Source organism: Bos taurus, chromosome 15 (assembly GCF_002263795.3).
Source record: "Bos taurus isolate L1 Dominette 01449 registration number 42190680 breed Hereford chromosome 15, ARS-UCD2.0, whole genome shotgun sequence".
Taxonomy (NCBI): Eukaryota; Metazoa; Chordata; class Mammalia; order Artiodactyla; family Bovidae; genus Bos; species Bos taurus.
This window is the reverse complement of record NC_037342.1, coordinates 21,855,460-21,880,736: the sequence shown is the minus strand read 5'-3', so window position 1 is coordinate 21,880,736 and position 25,277 is coordinate 21,855,460. Positions and strand designations below refer to the sequence as shown.

The 25,277-nt window shown below is 46.4% G+C and overlaps 1 protein-coding gene across 4 annotated transcripts; it reads right to left on the bottom strand.

Moving 5' to 3' along the window:
- Positions 1 to 439: 439 nt before the first annotated feature.
- LAYN (layilin) lies at positions 440 to 23,993 on the bottom strand. Of its 4 annotated transcripts, none has more exons than XM_002692987.6 (7): positions 23,772 to 23,993; positions 19,510 to 19,807; positions 9,494 to 9,651; positions 4,912 to 4,944; positions 4,015 to 4,098; positions 2,929 to 3,028; positions 440 to 1,061 (listed from the first exon to the last, which is right to left on the bottom strand). In XM_002692987.6, exons 1-7 carry the CDS (start codon positions 23,854 to 23,856, stop codon positions 698 to 700), a joined length of 1,122 nt encoding a protein of 373 aa, XP_002693033.2. In that variant the 5' UTR covers positions 23,857 to 23,993; the 3' UTR covers positions 440 to 697. The 4 variants fall into 4 exon arrangements, with proteins under 4 accessions (XP_002693033.2, XP_010810686.2, XP_015330107.2 ...); XM_010812384.4 differs by lacking the exon at positions 23,772 to 23,993 and adding an exon at positions 22,848 to 22,931; XM_015474621.3 differs by lacking the exon at positions 4,912 to 4,944.
- Positions 23,994 to 25,277: the final 1,284 nt, after the last annotated feature.

Sequence of the window (25,277 nt, the reverse complement as noted above, 5' to 3'; positions counted from 1 at the left end):
AAACACACAAACAGGACAGTGTGCAATCAGAATCGGGAACACAGTTAAGCAGAGAAGCCTAGATTCAAACTTCATTTTTAGTTTCTAAATTGTTTCCAAGTTACATATTTCCAAGTTTGGATGTCAGGAGAAAGAAAAAAGGTCCCCCGAGGCCACATGCAGAGGAGGGACTGTAGACACAAACTGACTAACATTCTGCTTCCTGCTTTTGGTTTGATTTGATTCTCTGGGAAAAACAGAACAAAACAAAAAACAGATATAAGAATTGCTATGTGTAGGCCAGCCCGATGCCAGCATACGCCGGCTTTGAAAAGCTTCTGGGATTTCTGTCTCCTTGTAATGATGTTTGCGGCTGTACTGAAGAAGAGGGACAGAACCCAGATGTTGGTTTCCCAAGCTCCACAGCACGCCCGCCAAGGAAAGCACTCTCTCTTGAAAGTCAGTTATAACAATCAGGTATTTATTTTCTACCACGTGCCAGCCCCTGGGCAATGCTTCTTACAGGTGCCAGCCGGGTGAGGGGCTGGGTTAAGGGACACAGCCCAAACCAGGGCTCCAGCGGGGGCTCAAACCGTCTCATGCTCACCCCCAGGACCTGATCTGAGCCCCTTCGGAGACCTTCTGCGTGTTTCCCTGATAGGAAAATTGCTTCTCTCTCCCTTCCCATTCTTGTCAGTTCAGGGTTTCTTTGAGCCTCCTAATAACCGTAGATTTCATTTTCCACCCATCCGGACTCCTTGCTCCTCCCTGCTCGGCCCGGGGAGAACTCGTAGTCGTCGTTGGTGACGAAGCCACTCTCCATGCTCACCAGCGTCACGAACCCGCTCTCAGACGGGTTCACGGCCACGTTTTCGTAGTCACAAGACACGGCGTCCGGCGAGGCCTCTCCTGAGCGCGCTCTGAACGAGATGTTCTTTAGGTCCGGGCGGGTCTCGGCCAGATCAGCTTCGCTCTGCTTTCGTATGACGTTGTAAACCTCCAGGTCCGGGCTGTTCCCGGGCTGAGGAGCCGGCCAGGTGGGGCGCTGCTCCTTAGTGCTGGGGTCCGGCTGCCCCCGTTTCCTAGGAAGAGGGAGAACCAGGGCTGAGCAGACAAGGGGCCTGAGAATGTCCCCGGGCCCCTGTCCAGGCAGGAGAGGGTCATCCCTGCGCGGTCACTACGCTGCACTTCTCATCTGTGTCAACCTACAGGGCAGGGTTTTGGGTGGGGCAGGAATGAACGAGGAAAGTGTTCTATCTGTCATTCACCATGGCCTGAGCACAGAGCAGAACGGGTGATCCTAGGGTCCCCAGAGTCCCCAGAGGGTCTACGGAGAGAACTGCATGGGGGAAAAAATGCCACATTAAAACAAATCCATCTCTAAGGGAAACTGTCCTTCAATTCTGAATGTGGGCAATCAAGCTGAGTAGAATTAGTAATGTCTTTGACGTGCTCACCAACGGAAATCATAGATATTTTCATATCACAGTTATTGTTTAAGATGCCTTAAAATATTTTATGCTCATCTCTGCTTCAATATTATGATGTTGAATTATAATTCAATAATTATACCTAAAGAAGCATCAATAAAGAAGCTCATGTATTACTTTTTCACATACATTTTTGGAAATATTTTGCTAGTATTTTTGTGTCTGTGGCACAAAATGATTAAAACCGTGAGTAGACTCCAGTTTAAAGTTACAATTCCCAGATTGGGGTGAGCTGCTCAATGGGTAGATAAGGAAGGGAAATCAAGAACCAAGCACAGAGTAAGCAGTTAGAAAACATAGTAGCAATTTTTTAAACTGAATTCTGGTTTTTTGGCCATACCAACATTTTTAAAACTTATTATTTATTTTTAATTGGAAGATAATTGCGTTACAATATTGTGTTGGTTTCTGCCATAAATCAACATGAATCAGTCAGGTATACCTATGTCCCCTCCTTCTTGAACCTCCCTACCACCTCCTATGAACTGAATTCTGTCGATATTTTGGATTAAAAGGAATTAACTAATAAAAATGATCATAGGAAGAGATATTCCTGAGTGCTTATAATAACTCACTCTGCATGTATTAACTGATTTAATTCTAATAATTCTATAAGGGAGTTACTATTTTCTTAATCTTTTGGCCACGCTGCATGGCATGTGGGATGTTAGTTTCCTGACCAGGGATTGAACCCCTACCCTCTGTACCGACAGCACAGAGTCTTAATTGCTGGACCACCAGGGAAGTCCCTAAGGAATTATTATTAAATGAAGTAGGTTCTACATTGAAATCTTATTAGTTTATCTTAAATTGGTCATCAAAGGGAGTCAAGTCTTAAAATGTACCTTTGCTTTCCTGTTGTGAAGTCCACCTTCTTCTATATATACCATGATGATGGGGAATAAAAAGGTAGCTGAGAAGAGCTCTGGGTACCTCCAAAATGGTGGCTCCATTGTCCACTAACAGAGGTGCTCTAAGCTACTTAAGGTAGCTATTTTGTAGCCGTCTATACTTGTGTATTCAAGTAAAAGTCAATTAAAAGAATATGGCTATTTTATTTTGAATGACGTGGTTTAGTTTCAGATGTTTGCCAGGAGGCTTTGGGACAGTTATTTTCATATGGCTCACTATTTACTCCTTTACTCACCCAAAAAACATTTCTGGAGTGAGAATGTACAGGCATGAGAAAACTTTGCTGAGTGATGTGTGGATACACAGGTGAATAATGCAGTCTCACCCCTCAAGTCATTTAAAATCTTCCACACTAAAAAATTAAAGAATGTAAGATCACTCTGTTAATTACAGCTGAGTACAAATGCTTAGTACTTCTGAGTGCCCCGAACCCATCAGAAAATTTATTCTCAAATCTGCAGAAGAGATTCTCTTGGAGCTGCCTTGCCTTTTAATGAAGTCCAGGTTCAGAAAACACAAAGGTTTACAGGATCAACGTTTTACTTGCCTCCTTCTACAGATCCAAACCCAACATACACCTGTGGTGACCACAATGAGGAGAACGAGAATGCTGGGGATTAGGATGTAGGCAAGATTCAAGGCAGCTTCTGAAAAGAAAAGCGCAGATAAAATGTAGTTATGGGTATGGTGTTTTTCTGAGTTCTATAAGTTGTTCTAGTGAATTACTGAAAGTGACTCATTGGAATTGCAGTCAGTTGATTAGAAGTGCGGGTGGCCTGGGGACCCCCAATCTTGTGGCTGATATCTGAAGCAAGGGCAGTCTGTGTGGGGACTGAGCCCTTAACCTTAGGGTCTGTGTTAATTTGGGGTGGCTAGTGTCACGGCTGAATTTCAGTACTTCAGTATCCTATTTCATTATATGGACACAGTAGATGCTCTTAGGTAGGTGAGAAAAATACTGTTACTTCTATTATGTAAATAACTAAACTGAAAAATTAAGTGTTTGTTTCTTAAAGTTACCCAGTGACAAAAACTCAGATCTTTCTCTTTTTTTGTTTTAATTGAAATATAGTTGACGTACAATATCATGTTAGTTTCAGATGTATCCTATATTGATTTGACATTTACCCACATTATTAAGTCTAGCTACCAGCCCATATCTTCCTCTTGAAACTCAAGGTGAGAGTTGAGGTTGAAAGTCCATTAGCACTCCAGTTTATCACCCCATTTTCTTTTATCTTTTATGTCCATTTTCTCTATTTGTCTTGTAAAGAAATATTAATCATGGCCTGGGTCTTTCTGCTCTTATTTCTCAATATTCATTCTCAATTCCCACCCCTTCCCCCCCCTGACCCAAACAACTTCTGGGAGGTTCTCAAGTCTCCGACTGTCTTCCTGAAGACTTTTTACCTCTTGTCTCATCTAATCGCCCTAATTGTCTTAGGAAAATTCCCTTTGTATATTTCCCTGACAAAATCTAACATTTAATACAGTTTTGACAAAGCCCGAGTGCCCTGTCTGTTTTCATTTTTAAGCAGCCGTGGGATGAACAAAGCAGGGTATGTAACCATGGGGAATTTATAATCAGGAGAGTCCCATTATCTATTTTTCCCTGGGAGAATTTTATGTATACCTTTGCTTTCTTTCAGTATTTCTGTGGCATCTGCTTTCTCTGTGTCTTCTGGAAGGATGGGTGTTGCTGGCTCTATCTCTTCACCTGGAGAGAGACACATGTACTTAGAACCTGGAGAAAAGCATTAACATCCAGATATTCTCTGAGGTCCTATCAGCTTTGGGGGGGATGTCAAAAAGCACTAGCAAAGTGACCAGTGCAGTTTATAACCACAGAAAGTGAAGAACTGAATTTGCTGACCGAGAGGTCTACTTTTCGTGATCTTTCTGGTATGACTCTTGCTGCCAAGAATCAAGTAGGAACACAGCCAGCAGGCAGCTGACATCAAGGCCCATAAAGTGCTGCAGAACACGGAGGAAGGGCCAATGACTCACTTTTAGGACCAGAATGATCAGTTTGACTCACTTGTCTCGTTAGATTGAATTACTCCTTTCATATTGTCAATAAGGATAAGTAACATCCCAAACTGATTTGTAATTGTTCCTTTTCACACAGTTGAAAGGCGACCCTAGAGAGTGAGATTCTTGTCGTGAAGAGTCAGACACGACTGAGTGACTTGACTTTCACTTTTCATTTTCATGTATCGGAGAAGGAAATGGCAACCCACTCCAGTGTTCTTGCCTGGAGAATCCCAGGGATGGCGGAGCCTGGTGGGCTTCCGTCTATGGGGTCGCAGAGTCGGACACGACTGAAGCGACTTAGCAGCAGCAGCAACAGCAGAGAGTGAGATTAATGAATCACATGTGGTGTCTCGGTGTGACATATACCCATCCAAAGAGTTGGTGTCTTTCCATCGAATAATCTGGTATAAAGAGCATGTGACTCTAAACCTATCCAGAGGTTCTAAACCTGTGTAAAACAGCCCAAATGAACTCAAATCTCCAATGACAGTCTTACCTCCAGTCCTTGTAGAAGGAACTGTTGGCTTCTCTGCAGCAGAAAGGGATAAAAATGAGAGTAATATGTAAATTGTCATACCATCTGAGTGAAACTGGCCAGGGCACAGCTTCCATTTAGTTGCTCATTCAGTCTTCCAACAAACTTCATTTCGTGCTATCAGACTCCAGAACCTGGTTAGTAAGTCCAAAGAATCCCTTCTGCACAAAGACTAGCCTTTCCCCAGCTTTGCTTGGACACTTTTAAAAAAATCGTGAAAACTTTTAAATATGAGAACTTCCAAATATACACAAAAGTGGAAAGATTGGTATAATGAACCCCTATGCAGTGTCAATGCTTATCAACATACGGCTAATCTGGTTTCAACAATAATCCCTATTCCTCCCTGGCTACACCCAGGCCTGAATATTCTGTTCTATCCTATTAGGCTGCACTGGGTCTTAGTTGTGGCATGTGGGATCTAGTTTCCCTGACCAGAGATGAAACCCAGGCCCTCTGCATTGGGAGCATGAAGTCTTAGCCACTGGACAACCAGGGAGGTCCCCTGAACTGTTTTAAAGCAATCCAAGACATTTTATCAGTTCCTACTGGGGATGTTTTAGAGCAATGAACACCAGTCTCCAAGCAGTGGAGGTGGCTGGGGACTAAGTAGACTATGGGCCGCCCCAAAGCAGAGCTGTGATCTAGAACCTGAACTATTTAATTCTAAGAGCCTCTGGATAGTCAGGCTACGCAGACAACCTACAGTAATGATTTTACTTCTGGCAGAAATTGTGTCAGTCTTTTGTACTGGCAGGGACTCTTATGCTGATCAGATACTCTGGGATCATAGAGTCAGAGTCTTTAAGGTCAGAATTTTAGACTTTATAGTCCTAAGGCCTGGAGGGGCTTCCCTGGTGGCTAAGATGGTAAAGAATCTGCCTGCAATGCAGGTGACCTGGGTTCGATCCCTGGGTTGGGAAGATTCCCTGGAGAAGGAAATGGCAACCCATTCCAGTATTCTTGCCTGGAGAATCTTATGGACAGAGGAGCCTGGTGGGCTACAGTCTGTGGGGTCGCAAAGAGTTGGACATGAGCGAGTAACATGCACACACAAGGCCAGGATGTCAAAGTTATTCTGAAGTTTTATTCAGAAGGGAAACTTTTAATCATGTCTGTGTGTGTGTGTGTGTAGAGGTGATGCAAATCCATTTATTTATTAAAAATGTCTGCTATATGATAGAAACACTATTATGTTCTAAATGTTTTTATAAAAACAAACACAATTTATCCTGATGACAGCCTTGTGAGTAAGTGCTATTTTGAATCTGTTCACAAGGAGACTCAGGTACAGGGAAATTAAGCAACTTACTCAAATCTCATGGCTAATAAGTAGCTGAACTGGGATTTGAATTTTAAAAATTCAAATGAAAATTTAAGATCCCAAGGAGACAAACTCCATGCTAGGTATTAGAGACACACCAGCAAATAAAAAGCCATCCCAGCAGTCTAAGGAACTTACACTCTACAGGATGGCAATAAATATAGAATTATAGGAGAATATTCATACATATTAATTTTGTGATGTTATATTACAATACATCGTATATTCAATGACATTACAGAAAACGATGCAGTCATTTTGTTGTCCCTCCATAGTTCGATCCACTGGGCAAAACTGCAGTGAACGTGGCAAATTAATGCAGCATTTCCATCGCGGCTGCAATGGCCCGTGACATTGCCTCAGATAATTTGTCTCTGATTTCCACTGAATGTGTCTGTGCTTCCGGAAGGAATCCAGAAGCACCCCGGAAGGAATCAAGTGTTCAAATCCTGCTGGCATGCTGCCTACTCTAAGTGGTCATGTTGTCAAATTTAGTTTTAGACGCTGTCTTTCAACTGGTCACTTGCCCTCTGGTATAAAACGATATTGTGCCATAATGTTGGAGCCATGCCAGGTGACCTTCCCCTAGCCCATCAAGTGCGGGGTCAAACGTGTATTTCCAGACTTCATGCCAACCATATAGTGAAGTGGACAAACTTGCCAACAGGCAGCATACGTACTGCGTGTGTGAGGTGTTATGAGCCTCATAGGAGGAACACTTAACCTAGTTTTGAGGTTAAGCCCTGGAATGCTTCCCAGAGGAAGTGATTTTTTTTTTTTTAAACTTATTTGGAAATAATTTAAAATTTATGAAAATTTGCAAGACTATTGCAAAGAATTCCCATGTATCCTTCACCCAAATGTTATCATTGTATCACATTTCATTTATGTAACTATTCTCTCTGTCTCTCTCTCTTTATATATATCTCCATATATTTATATCTATGTATCTATATCTAAATCTCTCTATATACACAGACACATATATATATTCACATACAGATACATGCATAACTTTTTTTCGGAGAATAAGTTGTAGTCATAGTTACCCTTTACTCCCTAAATACCTCAGTGTGTATTTAAAACAGGACTGGGAGGGGCATACTCTATCATAACCATAGTACAATTATTGAAACCAAAGTATCAACCTTGCTATGTATGGTATCATCCAATCTCCAGATCTTATTCAAGTTATGCCAATTGTCCTAAAAATGCCCTTTATGGAAAATTACCATTGTCATCATCAAAGATACAATCCAGGACCATCTATTGTTGTTATGAGAGAAGGTGATGCTTAACCTGAAGGCTGAAAATGAGTTGACTGGAAAAGAGGGAAGGATGTTCCAAGCACTGGAAACAGCAGTTAAGAGACGATGGAGAACTTCACAAAACGCAGAAGGGAACTGGATGGGGGAGGGAATAAAAGCGATGAGAACTGGGGCTGAAGAGAGGCAAGGGTCTGATCAAGCCAATCCTTTCATGGTGTGCTGAGGTACGTGAGCTTATCCTGAGAAGGAGGGGGCAGTCTACAGAAAGGCAACGTGCTAGTTTTCTTCCTTGTGCCCACATCCCTCTGCTCAGTCTATTCTTGGTCCTTCTCTGTGTCCTGGGAGGCTGACCTCTGGGGATGTGTCCCGGGGCTCCCTTGTCCTTTGGTTCTTGATTGGACTTAACTAATAGGAGCAGAAGCAGGAGATTAGAGGGTAGGAGAAGAGACAGGTCCTAGTATGACCCCCCAGACCTCTCTCCCACATCATGGTGGTTCGACAGTACCGTGTTGTCTGGTTATAGCTCCTGTTGGGTGGCTCCTCTTGCATGACTCCAAGATTTCTCTGGGTTCTGCTAAAACCATACCCTCCCTTCGCTCCTTGAAGCCTAGGGGTAGTAATAGTTTCCTGTTGCAGCTGGTCCCTGGGCACATCACCATCTCATGCTCTGTGTCCACACTTTGGTAAATATCATTTTATTATACTCCTCCCATTAAACCCTTTGAGTGTGCCATCTTTACCCTGCCAGGACTCAGTCTAATACAGGCAACAGCACAATGAATAAACAAAATTATTTTTTAAAAAACTAACTGGTTCTAACCCCAAAATAAAAGGCTATGAAAACCAGTGCCCAAATCTCACATTTCAAAAAATGTTTAAGGTACAAAATTTTAAATCATGGTGATAATAGGATATAATGAACAAAAGTGATGGGCAGCCAGTTTGTCATAAGTGAGTTGCTTTAATTGCTCTAAAAAAGTGCCCTGCAAGTCAGCCTTGATCCTTGCAACCTCCCTGCCTGAGACAACTCTATGGTGGGGAAGACCAGGTCTCTGGAGAGAAGAATTCATCTGAAGGGGTGAAGAGGGAGGAAAAACAACTTTAGCAGCAAAGGCACAGTCAAGCTCCAACAGTTTTTAAATGACAGGATTGTTTAGTCCCCAGCTAGATGTAACTAACAAGTCATTCTACTCCTGTCAGGAAAAGATGCCGAATTGAGATCAAGCAGTTGGCTTCAGGGTGGTGAAACGCTTCAGTAACAGAAAATCACTTCATGTTTAGACTGAAGTCCATCAAATGGAGGAATTTGGGAAAGCCCAGCACACTGAGGTTACGGGCTTGTAGCCAATTCAAAACCCTTAATAGATCTAGAAGAAAAAGCTAGTTAAATTTGCAAGGCATATATATAGACGGTGGCCTAAGGAGTTTAAGCCTGCTCATCAAAGTGACTGCTATCTGCCCAGTATCAGTAAAATTGGCATATTTTATCATCTACCTCCTGTGGTCATTATCCTGTTTCCTTAATGCCCCAGAAAATGGCTGGCAGGAGACAGGCAAGAAAAATGGCCAGCTTCCTTTCATATTTCTTCCTTATTCGAAGCTCCTACAGTGTACAATCTCACATACGGAAAGAATAAGAATTGTAACTGTCCACCTGGAAGGCTTTTTATTTCTTGAAGTTCTCATAATTCTTGCCTTATCATCCATAAATTAGACCCTTTCATTTCTTCATCTCTTAGCATCTAATACCCTCTTCTTTGCTAGAATTACTCCTCAGCGAGGAGGTATCAGGTCATCTCCCTTTACAAGAATTCCCAAAGTTTAACACTGCTGGCATTTGCAACAAGCTTTCTCAGAGACTACGTGACAAATTCTTAGAACCAGCAGCTAATTATGAAAGGAGAGAGGAGGCTGAGAATGCAGCCACATAACTTGGGAGAGGATTCATTACCATCAGAATATTTGCAGATGAAATTGTTCTTCATGGTACATCGGTCGTCATTCCACTGGAACATGTAAGGGCCCCCGATGCCAGCGGGGGCCGATGGCTGATGGTACATGACTACGCAGACCTCGCTGCCGCAGGAAGGCTCATCCACATACCAGTTCCTGTAGGAAAGGGGTCAACAGTGGAGGCAACTGGAGAAGGATCCCGCAAGACTTCAAAGCCTTTGCTTTCCTATCAAATTCCACCGAGCCAGGAACTTAAGAGAGAGGGAGGAATTGAAGTGCTGCCAATAAGGAGAACCATGCTTTCGAATATGGACATCACAATCAATCATCTGACATTTGCCACAGCCTCTTTGCAGGGAGGAATATATTACCATATGATGTCTGCAAAGTTATTATGAGAAAAAGCAGCCAGCAGGGCCAGTCTGGACAATCTTATTATTTTTTTTGCTTTTGGGTAACTGGGTTTTGTTTCTCTTTTTTAAGAAATCAGATGTACCAGGAGAGGCATGGCTTATTGCATCCAGAGCTCACCCTGCTTCCATCTCCCCATGCTTTTCAGTAGCCACAGCTGCCTTCTGAACTCTGAGGAGTGGATAGAATATTCAAGCATCTGAGGCTTCAAAGCAGGAGCCAGAGTTTGGGAAAAAGCAGGAGGCCCAGCTAGTCTTTTTCAGTGTTTAAGTTGTTTCTACTTCATCAGGCTGCTGAGACCTTTTGTTAGCCTCCGCTGCCTGATTTCTTGTCTTTGTCTCCCAGTTTCCTGGATGGGGTGCACTGCAGCCCTAGTGGTACTTGGAATTAAATGGTGCGGCTGCCCAGTTAGATCTGTGGGTGCCAGGTTAAAGCCTTGGATTCCGTAGTTTAGATGCTGTGAGCACCCAGGCCGTGTGCTGACTCAGGGCTGGGCTTTGTACTCTGCCTGGTTACTCACCCAAGCAGGTTGCTTCCAGAGCCCAGCTCTGCCCTGATGCTCAGACTGTTTAGATGAGCTCTGCTGCTCTGCCTAGCTCTCGTCACAGCCCCTCCTCATGGGCACCTAAGAGACAGCTCTCCGTGTACTACCCCAGCAGAGCTCTGCTTGAGTCTGGTGCTGCAGGTCAGCAGAAGGAAAATTCTCTGCTGAACTCATTGGGTTGAATTTGCCTGGATGATAGCTGAACTTGCAACACAGCTTGGACACTGTCTGGACAGCTGGGGTTCCTGACCAGGGCTGGGCTCTGCACCTCACCAGTCACCTCCAGGAAATTTTCCAACCTTGTTGATGGGCCTCCCCTTGTCTGTTTTCCTCCCCACTGGCCTTATGGCTTTATGTTAATTTATTTCACAGATAATGGGATGGATGCCTGGCATCCAATATGATGCCTGGAATCTAGTTTCTGGACTTGAGCCAGCTTTTAGGCTTGGAACTCACTGCTAGAAAGAGGAAGGACCCCGCGACACCCCAGTAGATGCCCATGGTGCGTGCATGTGAGCTAAGTTGCCTCAGTCATGTCCAACTCTGGACCCTATGGACGGTAGCCCACCAGGCTCCTCTGTCCATGGGATTCTCCAGGCAAGAATGCTGGAGTGGATTGCAGTGGGTTGCCGTGACCTCCTCCAGGGGATCTTCCCAACCCAGGGATTGAACCTGAGTCTCTTACATTTCCTACACTGGCAGGTGGGTTCTTTACCACGGAGGAGCCTGGTAGGCTGCAGTCCATGGGGTTGCTAAGAGTCGGACACGACTTAGCAACTTCACTTTCACTTTTCACTTTTGTGCATTGGAGAAGGAAATGGCAACCCACTCCAGTGTTCTTGCCTGCAGAATCCCAGGGATGGAGGAGCCTGGCGGGCTGCCGTCTATGGGGTTGCGCAGAGTTGGACACGACTGATGCGACTTAGCAGCAGCAGAAGCAGCAGCAGAAGCAGCAGCACCCCCTGGGAGGCCCCAGGTTCACATGGTATTTTCCTCTATTCTTCCCAAGGGACCTATGGCCATTTATTCAAGGAACCATACACTGGGGAAGGAAGAATACCCTGATATTACAAAGATTGTGGACAGAGTGTGCAAGTTAATACTGCTACCCAAAGACTTGAAGTGTCATTAAGGTTACCCATTTGAGTGGGAGCATATTGAGGCCAAGTATTAAATCGAGTTCTGTTTCAGGACTGAGGTAGGAGATAGATGGGCCTCCAGGCTGAACAGCTGGTGTTTGTCAAGCAAAGTTGTGTTTGCTTGAGGCTGTGTTCTCACCCAGACACTCCAAGCAAAAAGCTAGTGGCATAAGCTGCGCTCTGCTGGAATAAAGAGATAAGATGACCACTCGAGATCAAGGAAAAGTTCCCTGTCTGCCCATGGAAGGCTTTTTGGGGGGATCAAAAAGGGAGGGGGAGCATAATAAGTAGGTGCGTGGGAGACCACATGCACCTACAGGCATCTGTGGTAAGATCCATCTTAACAAAAAGTTGTGCATGCATCTTGGGGAAGGTCCTTGGACCTGTCAGGTATGAAAAAAGAAACAAGATAACTGCCCAAAGGTAAATGAAGACCCAGAAGGTTTATCCTATATCAGTGATTTAAATCACCTTTTTACTTCACCCCTCCTCATTAGAGAGGACTCCCGTATCTTTTCTCTCCGGGTGTGTATTTCTGCCTAACTGCTGACTTAAATAAACAAATTGCTTCTCTGTGTGTTTACCCACACTTCCGTGGTGGCTCAGCGGTAAAGAATCTGCCTGCAAGGCAGGAGATGCAGAAGATCTGGGTTGGATCCCTGGGTTGGGAAGATCCCCTGGAGGAGGAAACAGCAACCCACTCCAATATTCTTGCCTGGAGAATGCCATGGACAGAGGAGCCTGGTGATCTATAGTCCATAGGGTCACGAAGAGTCGGACACGACTGAGCGACTGAGCACGCACCCATGTGCTCTCCCACTGCTGTGTTTCTAATAATAAACTTTGTACCTGTTTTTATGTTTTTGCCTCTGTGAGAAATGTATTTTTCAATGGGTCAGGGGAACTTTGCTTTTAGCCTCTAATCCCTGGTGGACTAGTGGCTAGGATTCCTGGTTTTCATCCAGGCTATGCAGGTCCTATTCCTGGGTAGAGAACTAAGATCTCTCTTCAGGACTGCTCAGTGCTGTCTCTCTGAGATAAGGACCAGCTCACAGTGGGACCCATCCAGTGGTCATTCTCCAGTTTCAAAATATATGAATTGAAAACTTATGGGGTAAGAGTTATAATAGGGAGAAGGTCAAGTGGAAGCCTTGAAAACTGCATTCTTCCCTGTCCTCTTCAAGATAGTAAACAGAAAACAATACCTTATCCAGGCAAACATGACAGAAAGTAGTGCCGCCTCCAAAGACCTAGAAAATGCCAGGACGGTATTCCCCGCCACATCTCTATATAATTCACTAGTCTGGCCCCTGCAAAAATCAGGCAGATTCTGAAGGATGAAACTGGAGGAGCACAGACTCAACCAAGTAGAAGCCTCCATTGCAGCTGCTATGCCATATGTGGCATCTTTGCTAGAGCTGGTTAACATGTCCTTGGGTACCTAGTATGAAGATTTGGTGAGTACATTCCTTTTCATCTGTATCAGAAAGAGAATCAGAAACAGTCTTCCTTCATTTGGGATAGACATCAGTATATATTTATGGTCTTTCCCCAGGACTATATTACTTTTCCTACCCTCTGTCATAATATGACATGAAGAGAGACTTCCAAGAACACTGGAGTGGGTTGCCATTTCATTCTCCAATGCATGAAAGTGAAAAGTGAAAGTGAAGTTGCTCAGTCATGTCCAACCCTCAGCGACCCCATGGACTGCAGCCTACCAGGCTCCTCCACCCATGGGATTTTCCAGGCAAGAGTACTGGAGTGGGGTGCCATTGCCTTCTCCAAAATCACCTTGGTGATTTTGCCTTCTCCAAAATCACCATATTGTTGAAAGTGAAAGTGAAAAGTTTCTCAGTCAAGTCCCACTCTTTGTGACCCCATGACTATACAGTTCATGGAATTCTCCAGGCCAGAATACTGGAATGGGTAGCCTTTTCCTTCTCCAGGGGATCTTCCCAACCCAGGGATTGAACTCAGGTCTCCCACATTGCAGGCAGATCTTTACCAGCTGAGACACAAGGGAAGCCCAAGAATACTGGAGTGGGTAGCCTATCCCTCCTCCAGGGGATCTTCCTGACCCAGGAATTGAACCGGGGTCTCCTGCATTGCAGACAGATTCTTTACCAACTGAGCTATCAGGGAAGCCCCAAGGTTGGAGATAAATGCTATGAAGATTCAGGGGCCTGCTACTTCATGAAAATGTGTAGGTGTTTTGTAGTCTAGGCAATGGCACAACACCTCTTTCAAGTTAAGGGTTAAATTATTTCATCTCATAATACATGAAGCATCTTGCAATCATTTGAAGAAGGAAGCCTAGCATGTGGTAGGTCCCTTTGGGCTCTAGAGGTGGCATATTTCATACCTGGGAATACTGTTCTGGTATATATACCTGTTGACATGAAAGGCAGCTGTCTTTGAGTGGGATCCAGAGCCAAAAAGGACTCTGAAGTGGTTCTAGGCTGTGATTGAAGCAGACTTCCCACTTGGGCCATATGATCCATCACACCCTATTGTTAGAGGCATCGGTGGTGAGAAAAACAATGTCATGTAGCATCCGTACAAGCTCCAATGAGAGAATCACAATGCAAACCCTTGAGATTCTGTAGCAAGGCCATATCACCTGTAGCTGAGGGAAAAAAACCCACCTTTTGCAAGGAACTCTGGCTTGCTACTAGGCAAGGAGTACCAAGAGACCATACAATCCAACTTGCTCGGTCAAAGTGAGATATTGTCAGACACACTTAGTCAAAAGATTAGGCAGGAATCAACTCATAATAAGATGGAAGAGGTATATTTAGGACCAAAGGGCATGTACAAACAGAGCAGACCGCCATGATATCTTCCTCTATTGTACCAGAGCCTATCCCTCAGCTTCTACCTACAGCTGCATAAGGGAATCCCTTATGACCAGCTGATAAAGGTAGCCTTAGGTCGCCAAGCATGGGGAGACAACTCCCAGTGGGCAGCAGCTGTACTACAGCCCCACTCAGAGGTGGTTGCGAAAGGTTTAGTGGTGAAGAGGCAACCTCCCAATGGCCAGAGCTTTGTTGATGTGCCTACTTAACCACTTGGTATGGAAAGAGAAGTTATTGGACGTTAGACTAAGGCAAAGAGCTTGGTCAGCTGATCAGGAGTCTAAAAGGAGAAAGAGTGGGAGGCTGAGGACAAGGAGTTCTTGGATAGAGTGACATGAACAGACATATGGGAGTAGGTATAAAGTACGAAAATCTACCATATGTTAAAGCCCAGCAAGAAGCCTCTAGCACAGAAGAGGCACTGACTAACCAGGGAGACAAAACAGCTCAACCTGTGAGCAGCTGCCCCTGTGCTGATGTAATAGGCGTATACTAGAGTGGCCGTGGTGGCAGGAGGGAGGCCATGCATGGGCTCAGCAGTAGCTGTTCCCACTAGCCAAGGCTGATCGAGCTACTGCCAAATCCAACCTGCCAGAAACAGAGACTGGCCTAGCATTTGGTGGCAACTAGACCCCACTGGACTCCTTTCACCCTGAAAGGGGCAATGATTCATGTTGATAGGAAGAGATAATCCGGGCATTGGTTTGCCTCTTCCACCCCAGGGCCTTAGCATCACTATCCAAATACTTACACAGTCTTTGATCTACCAGCTCAGGATTCTAAATAAGATCTAATTAGACCAAAAAACCAAGTTTCTAGCAAAGGAGATGTGGGAGTAGGCAGGGGATTTACTAGTCAGACCACACGCTTCGCTCTCCTAAAGCTGCCAGTCTGACAGAAGGATGAACAAGCTTGTTGAAAATCCACCTGAAGCACTGACTGAGTGGCAATACTTGTGAGGAGGGGGCAACATCCTCCCAGATGCAGTGCAGACTTTGAATCATCGACCTTTGTGTCATGCAAGGGTATTCTGGGGTCTGGAAGCCAAGGGGTGTAGAAGAAAAATCGGAAGCTAACAGAGGTTGATTCATGAAGTTAAGGAAAGAAACTGTCTCCATAACATAAAAGTGCTTGCTGAAGCAGTAGATGCTGCTTAGAGGCTGAAGCAAGTTATCCAGATCTAGCTAAAGATAACTTACAAAGGTGGCCTCACTAAACAGATTTTCAGAGTAGAAGAAACAGCCTTTTATTGGAAGATACCATCTAATTTAGACAGGAGAAATCAATGTTTGGCTTCAAAGCTTCAAAGAGCAGGATGACTGGTGGGGATGTATGTGTGCATATCTGCTCAGGCTCCTCTGCCTGTGGAATTTTCTAACCAAGAATACAGGGTGGGTTCGCATTTTCTACAACCCATGGATCGAACCTGACTCTCTTGCATCTCCTGCATTGGCAGGCAGATTCTTTACTACTGATGGCACCTGCTGCTGCTGCTGCTGCTAAGTCGCTTCAGTCGTGTCCGACTCTGTGCAACCCCATAGACGGCAGCCCACCAGGCTCCCCTTTCCCTGGGATTCTGCAGGCAAGAACACTGGAGTGGGTTGCCATTTCCTTCTCCAATGCATGAAAGTGAAAGTGATTCATGTTGAGGTTTGACAGAAAACAGCAAAATTCTGTAAAGCAATTATCCTTCAATAAAAAATAAATAGTAATTAAAAAAAAGCTGACACAGCCAGTGACTTTAAGTTGAAGCTAGTTTTCACCGATCATTTTGAAAATTCTAGGACCCCTAAGAAATATGCTAAATCTACTTGGCCTTTGCTGTATAAATGGGACAACAAAGCCTGGATGACAGCACAACTGTTCACAGCATGATTTACTGAATATTTTAAGCCCTTTGTTGAGACCTACTATCAGAAAAACGATTCCTTTCCAAGTATTACTGCTCCTTGATGAGGCACCTAGTCACCCAAGCGCTCTGATGGAGATGTACAATGAGATTATTGTGATTTTCATGCCTGGTAACACAACATCCATTCTGCAGTCCATGGATAAAGAAGTAATTTTGATGTTCAAGCTTTATTCTTTAAGAAATACATTTCTCAAGGCTATAGCTTGCAAAAGGAGGACAACCCTTGCTTCCCATCCCTGGAAGTACCCACTTGGGGAATTTGTGCTTCTTGTCTCTGCAATATTGAGGCCTGTGGGTTTAGAGGGCCTGGTACCCAGAGGAGAAATCCTTCCACCAGAAGATATACCACGAATGTTGTTGAACCAATGGCTGCCACTTGGACACCAAGGGATCCTTGTGTCCAGGAACGAGCAGGCAAGAGGAGGAGTCATTGTCTTTGTAGGAGGTACTGACCCTAATCATGAAGGTATCTCTGCTGTTATAGGCAGGGCCATATGTTTGGCACTCAGGTATCTACTTGGGTACCTGTTGGTACTCATGCGCTCCATTTTGATGGTAAAAAGAAAAGTGAAATCACTCCAGACTGAGAAATTCAAGTTGACTAGGGCTTCACATTCCTCAGGGATAAGGGTCTGGGTCTTCCCACAAGGTAAGCAAGCCACTGAGGCTCCCTGAGAAGAGGGGAGGGGAACCTAGACAGGATGGAGGAGGTGAGGGGGGCTCAGTAAGTATAAGTCATGGCTCTGGGGACCAGCTGCACTGGTGGAGAGGGTAGTTCCTCCTGCTAATCTTCTTTTTTAAAATTTCTCCCAGGAGTACTTCCCTGGCAGCCCAGTGGTGAAGAATCATGCCTTCCAATGCAGGGGACATAGGTTTGATCCCTGGTTGGAGAACTAAGATCCCACATGCCATGGGCAGGTAAGCTTGCCCCTGGCAACTAGAGAGCCTGTGTGCCACAACTAGGGAAGCCTGAGTGCCGCAGTGAAGACCCAGAGCAGACGAAAAAAAAAGGTTTCTCCTGGGAGGAGAGGTCCATGAGAATCTTGGAGGAGATACTCCTGGATTAAACGAAGGTGAGGGTCAGAATAGCCAAATGGGTGGGCTTCGATAAATGCTGACATGCTGTCTTACATGGAGTAGGTAAAAAGAGATATTCTTATCTTCATTCTTTTGATTGAAACTGAGTTTAAATTTTTTCCCCATACGATTGTTTACCAGTTAGAGTGTCTATTTTGTGAACTGTTTGCTCAGGTCTTTTGCTCATGGGTTTTATTGACATTTAAACATTTAGCATTTTACTGACTTATATATACTATTTATTATAAAAAGATAGTAACTGTTAAATTTGTTAAAGTACGTTTCCCGTCTTAAGTCTGCCTTTGCATTTTGATATTTGATGACATTTTTCCACGTCACTGCTTTCCTCAGGGAGAGATGATGGCAGTGCCATGGTGCCAGGGCGAGTATGTGAAGTGAGTCCAATACTGGAGGTTTAGAAGGGGTCTGCAAACCACAGGCTTCTTTGTGTCCCCTCTTGGCCAATCCAGAGAATTAGATCTGGCTCTAATTTCTTGCCTGTCATCATAATTCCAGAGAAGGCAATGGCAACCCACTCCAGTACTCTTGCCTGGAAAATCCCATGGACAGAAGAGCCTGGTAGGCTGCAGTCCATGGGGTTGCGAAGAGTCGGACATGACTGAGCGACTTCACTTTCACTTTTCACTTTCAGGCACTGGAGAAGGAAATGGCAACCCACTCCAGTGTTCTTGCCTGGAGAATCCCAGGGACGGGGGAGCCTGATGGGCTGCCATCTCTGGGGTCGCACAGAGTCGGACACAACTGAAGTGACTTAGCAGCAGCAGCAGCAGCATAATTCCTTGTTGTCTAAAGCCCTTCAGCCCCCTAGGCCTTTAGTCTCTCACTGGGCCTGCAATCACACTCTTGGGCATATACTCAGAGAAAACCATAATTCAAAATATATATGCACCCCAATATTCACCGCAGCAGTGTTTACAGTAGCCAAGACATGGAAGCAGCCTAAATGTCCATCAACAGAGGAATGGATATGTGATGTGGTACATATATGCAATGGAATATTACTCAGCCATAAAAAGAACAAAATAATGTCATTTGCAGCAACATGGATGAATGTAGAGATTGTCACACTGAGTGAACTCAGTCAGACAGGGAAAAACAAATATCATATGATACCATTTATATGTGGAATCTAAAAAAATGGTACAAATGGACACATTTACAAAACATAAATAGAGTCACAGATGTAGAAAACCAACTTATGGTTACCAAGGTGTAAGAGGGTGGAGGGAGGGATAAACTGGGAGATTGGGATTGACATATACACACTGCTGCTGCTGCTACTGCTAAGTTGCTTCAGTCGTGTCTGACTCTGCGCAACCCCAGAGACGGCAGCCCACCAGGCTTCCCGGTCCCTGGGATTCTCCAGGCAAGAACACTGGAGTGGGTTGCCATTTCCTTCTCCAGTGCATGAAAGTGAAAAGTGAAAGGGAAGTCGCTCAGTCATGTCCGACTCCTAGGGACCCCATGGACTACAGCCTTCCAGGCTCCTCTGTCCATGGAATTTTCCAGGCAGGAGTACTGGAGTGGGGTGCCATTGCCTTCTCCGACATATACACACTACTATATATAAAATAGATAGCTAACAGGGACCTACAGTATGGCACAGGGAATCTACTCGGTACTCTGTAATGGCTTGTAAGGGAAAGGTCTTAAAAAAGGGTGGATATATGTATATGTATACATTCACTTTGCTGTAGTAACACAATGGAAATCAACTACACTCTAATAAAAATTAAAAAATCTCTCATTAGGGTTCTAGTCCAAAAGGCCAGGTAGCCAGAACTGCTGACATCATGCATTGTGCCCTATTGAAGCAATGCTTCTGGGCCACCCTCCTGGGCAGAGCTCTCTGAACATGAGCTGGGCCCAAGTTAAGGCTGATTTATCACCCTTGCCACACTGCTTCGGTCTGTGGCTGTGCCAGTGCTGCTATCCCCTTGGGGCTCTGCCCAGCTGGGCTTCTCTTCCTTCCTGACTGGCACCAGGGATCTAGCCTGCCTCTTTCTTGAGCTATGTCCAGTGAGTTAGCCGCTGTGAGTTCCGCACACTTACCTAAATGCTGCTGTGCTTCCATCGATCCAGGCATAAAGGTCCTGGCAGGCTGTGCCATTGCTTTTTTGGTCCTCACGCCTCCTGAGCCCAATCCAGAAATCGCCATCAGAAGCCAGGAGGTTTTCAATGAACTTTTCTATCAGTCTCTGTTCATCTTCAGACTCAATGCTGACTAGCTGGCCCCCATTTCTCCTGCAGGCTGCTCTGGCTTCCTCAAAGTTCAGTCTTCGAGAAGCATCACGGAAGTAAATGACTTCATAACAAGGCTTCTGGGTTCCTAACCGGCAGACTGGCTGACCTGGAGAAGAAAAGAAGCCTACCTATTTTAGTGCCCCCAACGCACTCTCAGATGGTAAAGAATCTGCCTGCAATGCAGGAGACCTGGGTTCAATTCCTGGACAGGGAAGATGACCTAGAGAAGGAAATGGCTACCCACTCCAGTATTCTTACCAGGAGAATTCCATGGACAGAGGAGCCTGGCGGGCTCCAGTCTGTGGGGTCACAAAGAGTCGGACCCGATTGAGCAACTAACACTTAAAATATACCAGAGCAGAGATGCTTGGAGACATCTGAATGGAGCTGGGCAGGAATTCTGATTACTCATCAGTGGACTGTTTTAGTGTCATTTAGGCTCTCAGAGCAAATTAATACCCCTTCCAGTGCAGAGATGCAGTGATTTAGACTCTGATGGCTAAATTGTGTAGGACCTCCATGCTTTGTTTATTCCATTACAGATGACTGAAAAGCAGACATTTAAAATTAATCTCTATAAGAGCGGTGGATGAAGATTTATTGTTTCACTTAAAGGCACACAAACACTTTCATGCCATTTGGGAGTCTCAGGAGATAGTGTGGTTTAAAGTGAGTTGCCTCTGTTTGGGGTTTCCTTCGGGTAAAAGAGGCATTCTGAACTCAGGTGTGAGCTTCTCAACGCTGGAGCCCTCTGCCTAGGTTGCAGGACTGAGAATTCACCCAGTCTATGGTATAAGCAGAAGCTATGAGCATCAGATCCAAGGGGATTTCTGCTACTGGTCTTGCTTAAAGACAACAGCTAAGGTTTAGTGAACTCTTTCTGTGTGTCATGCATTACGCTAAGGGCTTTTACATTTACATACACACCTTATCTCACTGAACACTCATAGTAATCCTCTGCTGTAGACGTTGTTTATGCCTCATTTTACAGATGAGAAAACTGAGGCTCAGAGAAATTTGCTTGGCTAAGGTCACATATGGCTTCCCAGGTGGTACTAGTCATAAAGAACCCGCCTGCCAATGCAGGAGACATAAGAGACATCCCCCATGCCAATGAAAGCTCAGGTTGCACCAGAAGCCTATGTAATATGTCTCATCTGACTGACACCTGAAAGGCTGAAGACAAAGACAAATGGATGGGACTCTACTGAGGACAGATTACAAATCCTTCACCAGTACACACCACCCTAGCTTGTGTCTGGGCTCCTGAAGCCATTTCTGATCTGTTCTGTTCAGTCACTAACTCAGGTTGGACTCTTTGCAACCCCATGGACTGCAGCACGCCAGGCTTCCCTGTTCATCACCATCTCCTGAAGCATGAGTTGCTCACACTCATGTCCATCGAGTTGATGATGCCATCCAGCCATCTCATCCTGTCATCTCCTTCTCCTGCCTTCAATCTTTCCCAGCATCAGAGTCTTTTCCAATGAGTCAGCTCGTCGCATCAGGTGGCAAAAGTATTGGAGATTCAACTTCAGCATCAGTCCTTCCAGTGAATATTCAGGGTTGATTTCCTTTAGGATGGACTGCTTTGATCTCCTTACAGTCCCAGGGACTCTCTAGAGTCTTCTCCAACACCACAATTCAAAAGCATCAATTCTTCAGTGGTCATCCTTTCTTATGGTCCAACTCTCACACCTGTATATGACTAATGGAAAAACCATAGCTTTGACTATACGGACCTTTGTTGGCAAAGTAATGTCTGTGCTTTTCAATATACTAAGTTTGTCATAACTTTTCTTCCAAGGAGCAAGAGTCTTTTAATTTCACGATTGCAATTCTGCACCCAAAACATTAGCCTCATCGCTCCTTTGTCCAGTCAGTATGTACTGAGTGTACACATGGTGCCTGGTGCTGTGCTAGGTGCTGGGAATACAGAAACACATATGCTTCCGAGCCCACAGGAAGACACAACATGTGTTTCTGGATCCAGCTGTACAGTGAACACCAGACTTCAACAAGGAGAATCCCTTGCAATGAAGAGCCGGTGCTTGGACTCTGGATGTCAATTGCTGCCACAGAGCGAGGAGTTGAGGATTTGTGTTTGGAAAACTCTTTCCAGCTCTCATAGAATGTTCTCATTTTCCTAACTTGTTTTGCACCTGTTCAGGGAGCCAGATAGCATTCGTTATTCCCCAAACTGCCCAGAGTACCGGGCAAAAGGCCGCAGACAGTGAACTGCATTTTCAGTGCTTAAATGGGAACAGAGCCCATACAGATAATCCAGAGAGCTCTTGTGAATTCTTATTTTCAGTTTCTTCTTTCATTGCTTTTGTAACTAAATTCTTAAATAAAAAACGTTGGTTTTTCATTTTCCATCTTCTCCCTTTCTCTGCCATTTTTCTCCTGTTGCTGAATAGAGAAACTCTAGCAGGACTGCTCCATCAGAAAATTAGGAGGCCTCCTAAGAGGAACATTCTCACTGAGGAGGTATTCTGGAGACGGGAGAGAAGGCTGGGCCAGCTCAGCTTCTATGGGTCCTTAAAGGTGGCTCCAAATGAGGAAGCAGAGGAAAAACAAATGAGTCCCAGGAACCCCAAATCTGGAGGTGAATTTACTGGCAGCCTCCATTTTTCCATCGGTGGATCATCAAGGTGATCATCATAACACCCTAAACGAGTTTCCTGTATGGCCCAGCCTGGCCACACATCCCCAGTCAGCCAGTGAATGCCAGAGTGACCCAGAGCTGGAAGAAGGCCCAGGGCTCATCTGGTCCCCTTGCCTTCAGGAAGTGTCTCTCATCTCTCACTTGCAGGAAAGGGAAGGGCGGGAGGGACTTCTGTTCCTCTCCATGGAGGACAGAGCCCGGGGAATTGGTCACCCAAACAGCTGAATTCGGTTACCCTCCCATTTTGCCGCTCGGCACCCCACCCCATCCTGAAACCAACTTTAGAGTCTCTCAATCAACTTCCGAAGCATAGATAACTGAGCGGCGGTTTTCTTTCTCCTCCATCCCTCGTGGCCCATCTGTTGCCTGAAAAAGGCCATGAAGGAAACCCGAGAAGGGATATGGACATCGCCCTCCCGCTGGCCCCCGCCACGACATGTGGAACAAATGCAAGAGGCAAGAAGCCAGAGCACTGTACCTCCTCTGAAGTCCAAGTCCGCGGCTGCAGTCACAGGAGGAAGGAAGCCTAGAGTCATCCCCCCGAGTAAGGCGGGGCTTGTCCCGCGCTAACTAGGCTGCTTTTTCTAAGCGCTCTTATTCCAGGCGCGGGATCCAGCCGCCCTCCCTGCTGCTGGGGCTGCTAAGTCGCGTCAGTCTACCAGGCTCCTCCATCCATGGGAGTCTCCAGGCAAGAATACTGGAGTGGGTTGCCATTTCCTTTTACAATCCATGATAGTGAAAAATGAAAGTGAAGTCGCTCAGTCGCGTCCGACTCTTAGCGACCCCATGGACTGTAGCCTACCAGGCTCCTCCATCCATGGGATTCTCCAGGCAAGAGTACTGGAGTGGGGTGCCATTGCCTTCTCCGCCGCCCTCCCTACCCCCCATCAGAAGAGACCAGGAGTAACAGGCTGGGTTCCCACAGCACAGCTGAGCTAGAATCGCTACTGTACGCACCCCTCACTCCCCCACCCCGTCCCCGGGGACAGGAGACCTCCTCGGTGGGCAGGACAAGCGCTGTGTGGGGGTCCCGGGCACTACTGAGACTCGCTCAGTGGAGCGGACCGAGGGGCGCCTCCTGGAGCAGTTTGCTCACTGTTCCATCTAGCCTCCGTCTCCCGGTATCTGGTAACCCTGGGCGGGGAGTGGACGTCGAGCTGTCCAGGACACGCAGGGAACCGACGCTGGGCTCAGCCGCCCGGCGATTGCTCCTCTAGAAGCAGCAGGAGCCGGTGGGGCTGAGTCCACTGGTGGGGCGGGGGCGCCACCCCTCCGCCCTCTCCTCCGAGGGCCAGAGAAGAGGCGCCGTGGCCCTGAAGACGGTCAGCTGCACCAGGGGTGCCGTGGGTGCCGCAGCCGAGCGCGCCTGGGAACCAGCCCCCGCCCCAGCGCGCGCACTCACCGCTGAGCAGGCGACCCGTCGCGCCCCGGAGCCCCGCCAGCAGCGCGGCCAGCAGCACTGCCTGCGGCGCCGCTCCCCGCGGCATGGCCCGGCTCGGGTGCGCCTTCGGACCCCCGGGCGCTACGGCGGTGGAGCGGGGGTACCGGCAGCTGCGCGCTCCGCAACGCCAACGGCGGTCAGCTGCAGCATCTCCCCAACACCGACGGACCCGGCACCCGGAGTAGGCGGGGAGGGCGAGGAGCCAGCCTGTCGCCCCTCCGCCTCCGGGGACGTCACTGCGGAGAGGGCAGCCCCGCCGGCGGGCCCGCCCCCCCAGAGCCTCCTCCAGCGCGCTCGGCGCCAGACACCCGGCCCGCCCCACTCGGAGCTTCCCAGGGACATCCTGCGTTTGCTCGGGGCGCAGAGCCGAGGAAAATCCCGGTCTGGCTTCTCCGAAATCCAATGAAGACGGCACTGGCTAAAAACCGACCGTGTCTCGCCCCAACTCCTCCTCCCAGCGTCCTCGGCTCCGCCTTCGGGCCAGCGGGAGAAGCAAACTCCGAGACCTGCCGGGACTCAGGAGGCTGCTTGTCCGCCTTCGGGGCTACGTCTAAGAAAAAAGCGGTGGACGTAGCGAACAGACGCGCACCTAGGCGGGGTGCCCACTGGCCAGGCAAGTTATGCCGCAGCGTGGATACCGTCCAGCGGAGGCTAAGTTGGAGTTCTGGCTGAGAGAAGAGTGGCTCTCCCAGAGCGTCCTTGAGACCAGCGAGGAAATAATACCGCTTTCTGCAGAGCACATGGGTGTGGGTCATGGTTCCGTCTCGTGGTAGAAAGGAGGCGACCCTCTCTCCCCATCCCCCCAGGAAAGAGTGACCCTCGTTTCCTGTGGCAAAGCTTTCCTCAGGAACCCAGCCTCAATGTGTACTCCTTCTTCCAAACTCTCACAATAGTCCTGTTTTACATTTGCACCTTGTTGTAAACAAAATGTCTTCAAATATATTCAAATAATAAAAGTAAGACTCCTGTCCAAAAACTAAAGTGCTAAGTGCTGGAAGGTGGGTCTGATTTGCATACTACCCCCCCGCCCCCCCAGCCCTATCTGGTCCACTGACTTCTGTGTTTTGGTCTCAGATGGAGCCAATTGCAGTTTGAGACAAACAAGCCAGATTGATCACAGGCTGGGGCATCTGTTTTCAGTATCAGCTGATCTTTTAGGAAGCTCTGCTACTGCAGAAAGGACAGCATTGGCAGGAGGAGGGCTGACCTTTAAGGCAAGTTCATTTACAGCCTGTCCTTATGCCTGAATTAGAATATTTCATGTCCAGCACACATTCTTTCTAGAAATTCCCAATTATCAAAACATCCAAAGAGTGGGCTGATATGGTGAGTAGAAGCACTTGATTAGGCAAGTCAGCATTTGAAATTGTTTCTGGTTCTGCTTTTTTCCACTTAATGTCTCTGTAGACTCCAGCAAGTTTCTTTGCCTACATTTAACTCTTGGTAACAATAAAAATCACTTTAACT

Excerpts from the sequence above, each read along its gene's own strand:
- LAYN (XM_002692987.6), bottom strand. The coding sequence starts at position 23,856 with ATGCCGCGGGGAGCGGCGCCGCAGGCAGTGCTGCTGGCCGCGCTGCTG. Across the intron at positions 19,808-23,771 it reads GACGGGTCGCCTGCTCAGCG|GTCAGCCAGTCTGCCGGTTA; the intron begins GTGAGTGCGCGC and ends TTTCTTCTCCAG. Across the intron at positions 4,099-4,911 it reads TCCTTCTACAAGGACTGGAG|GTGAAGAGATAGAGCCAGCA; the intron begins GTAAGACTGTCA and ends GTCTCTCTCCAG.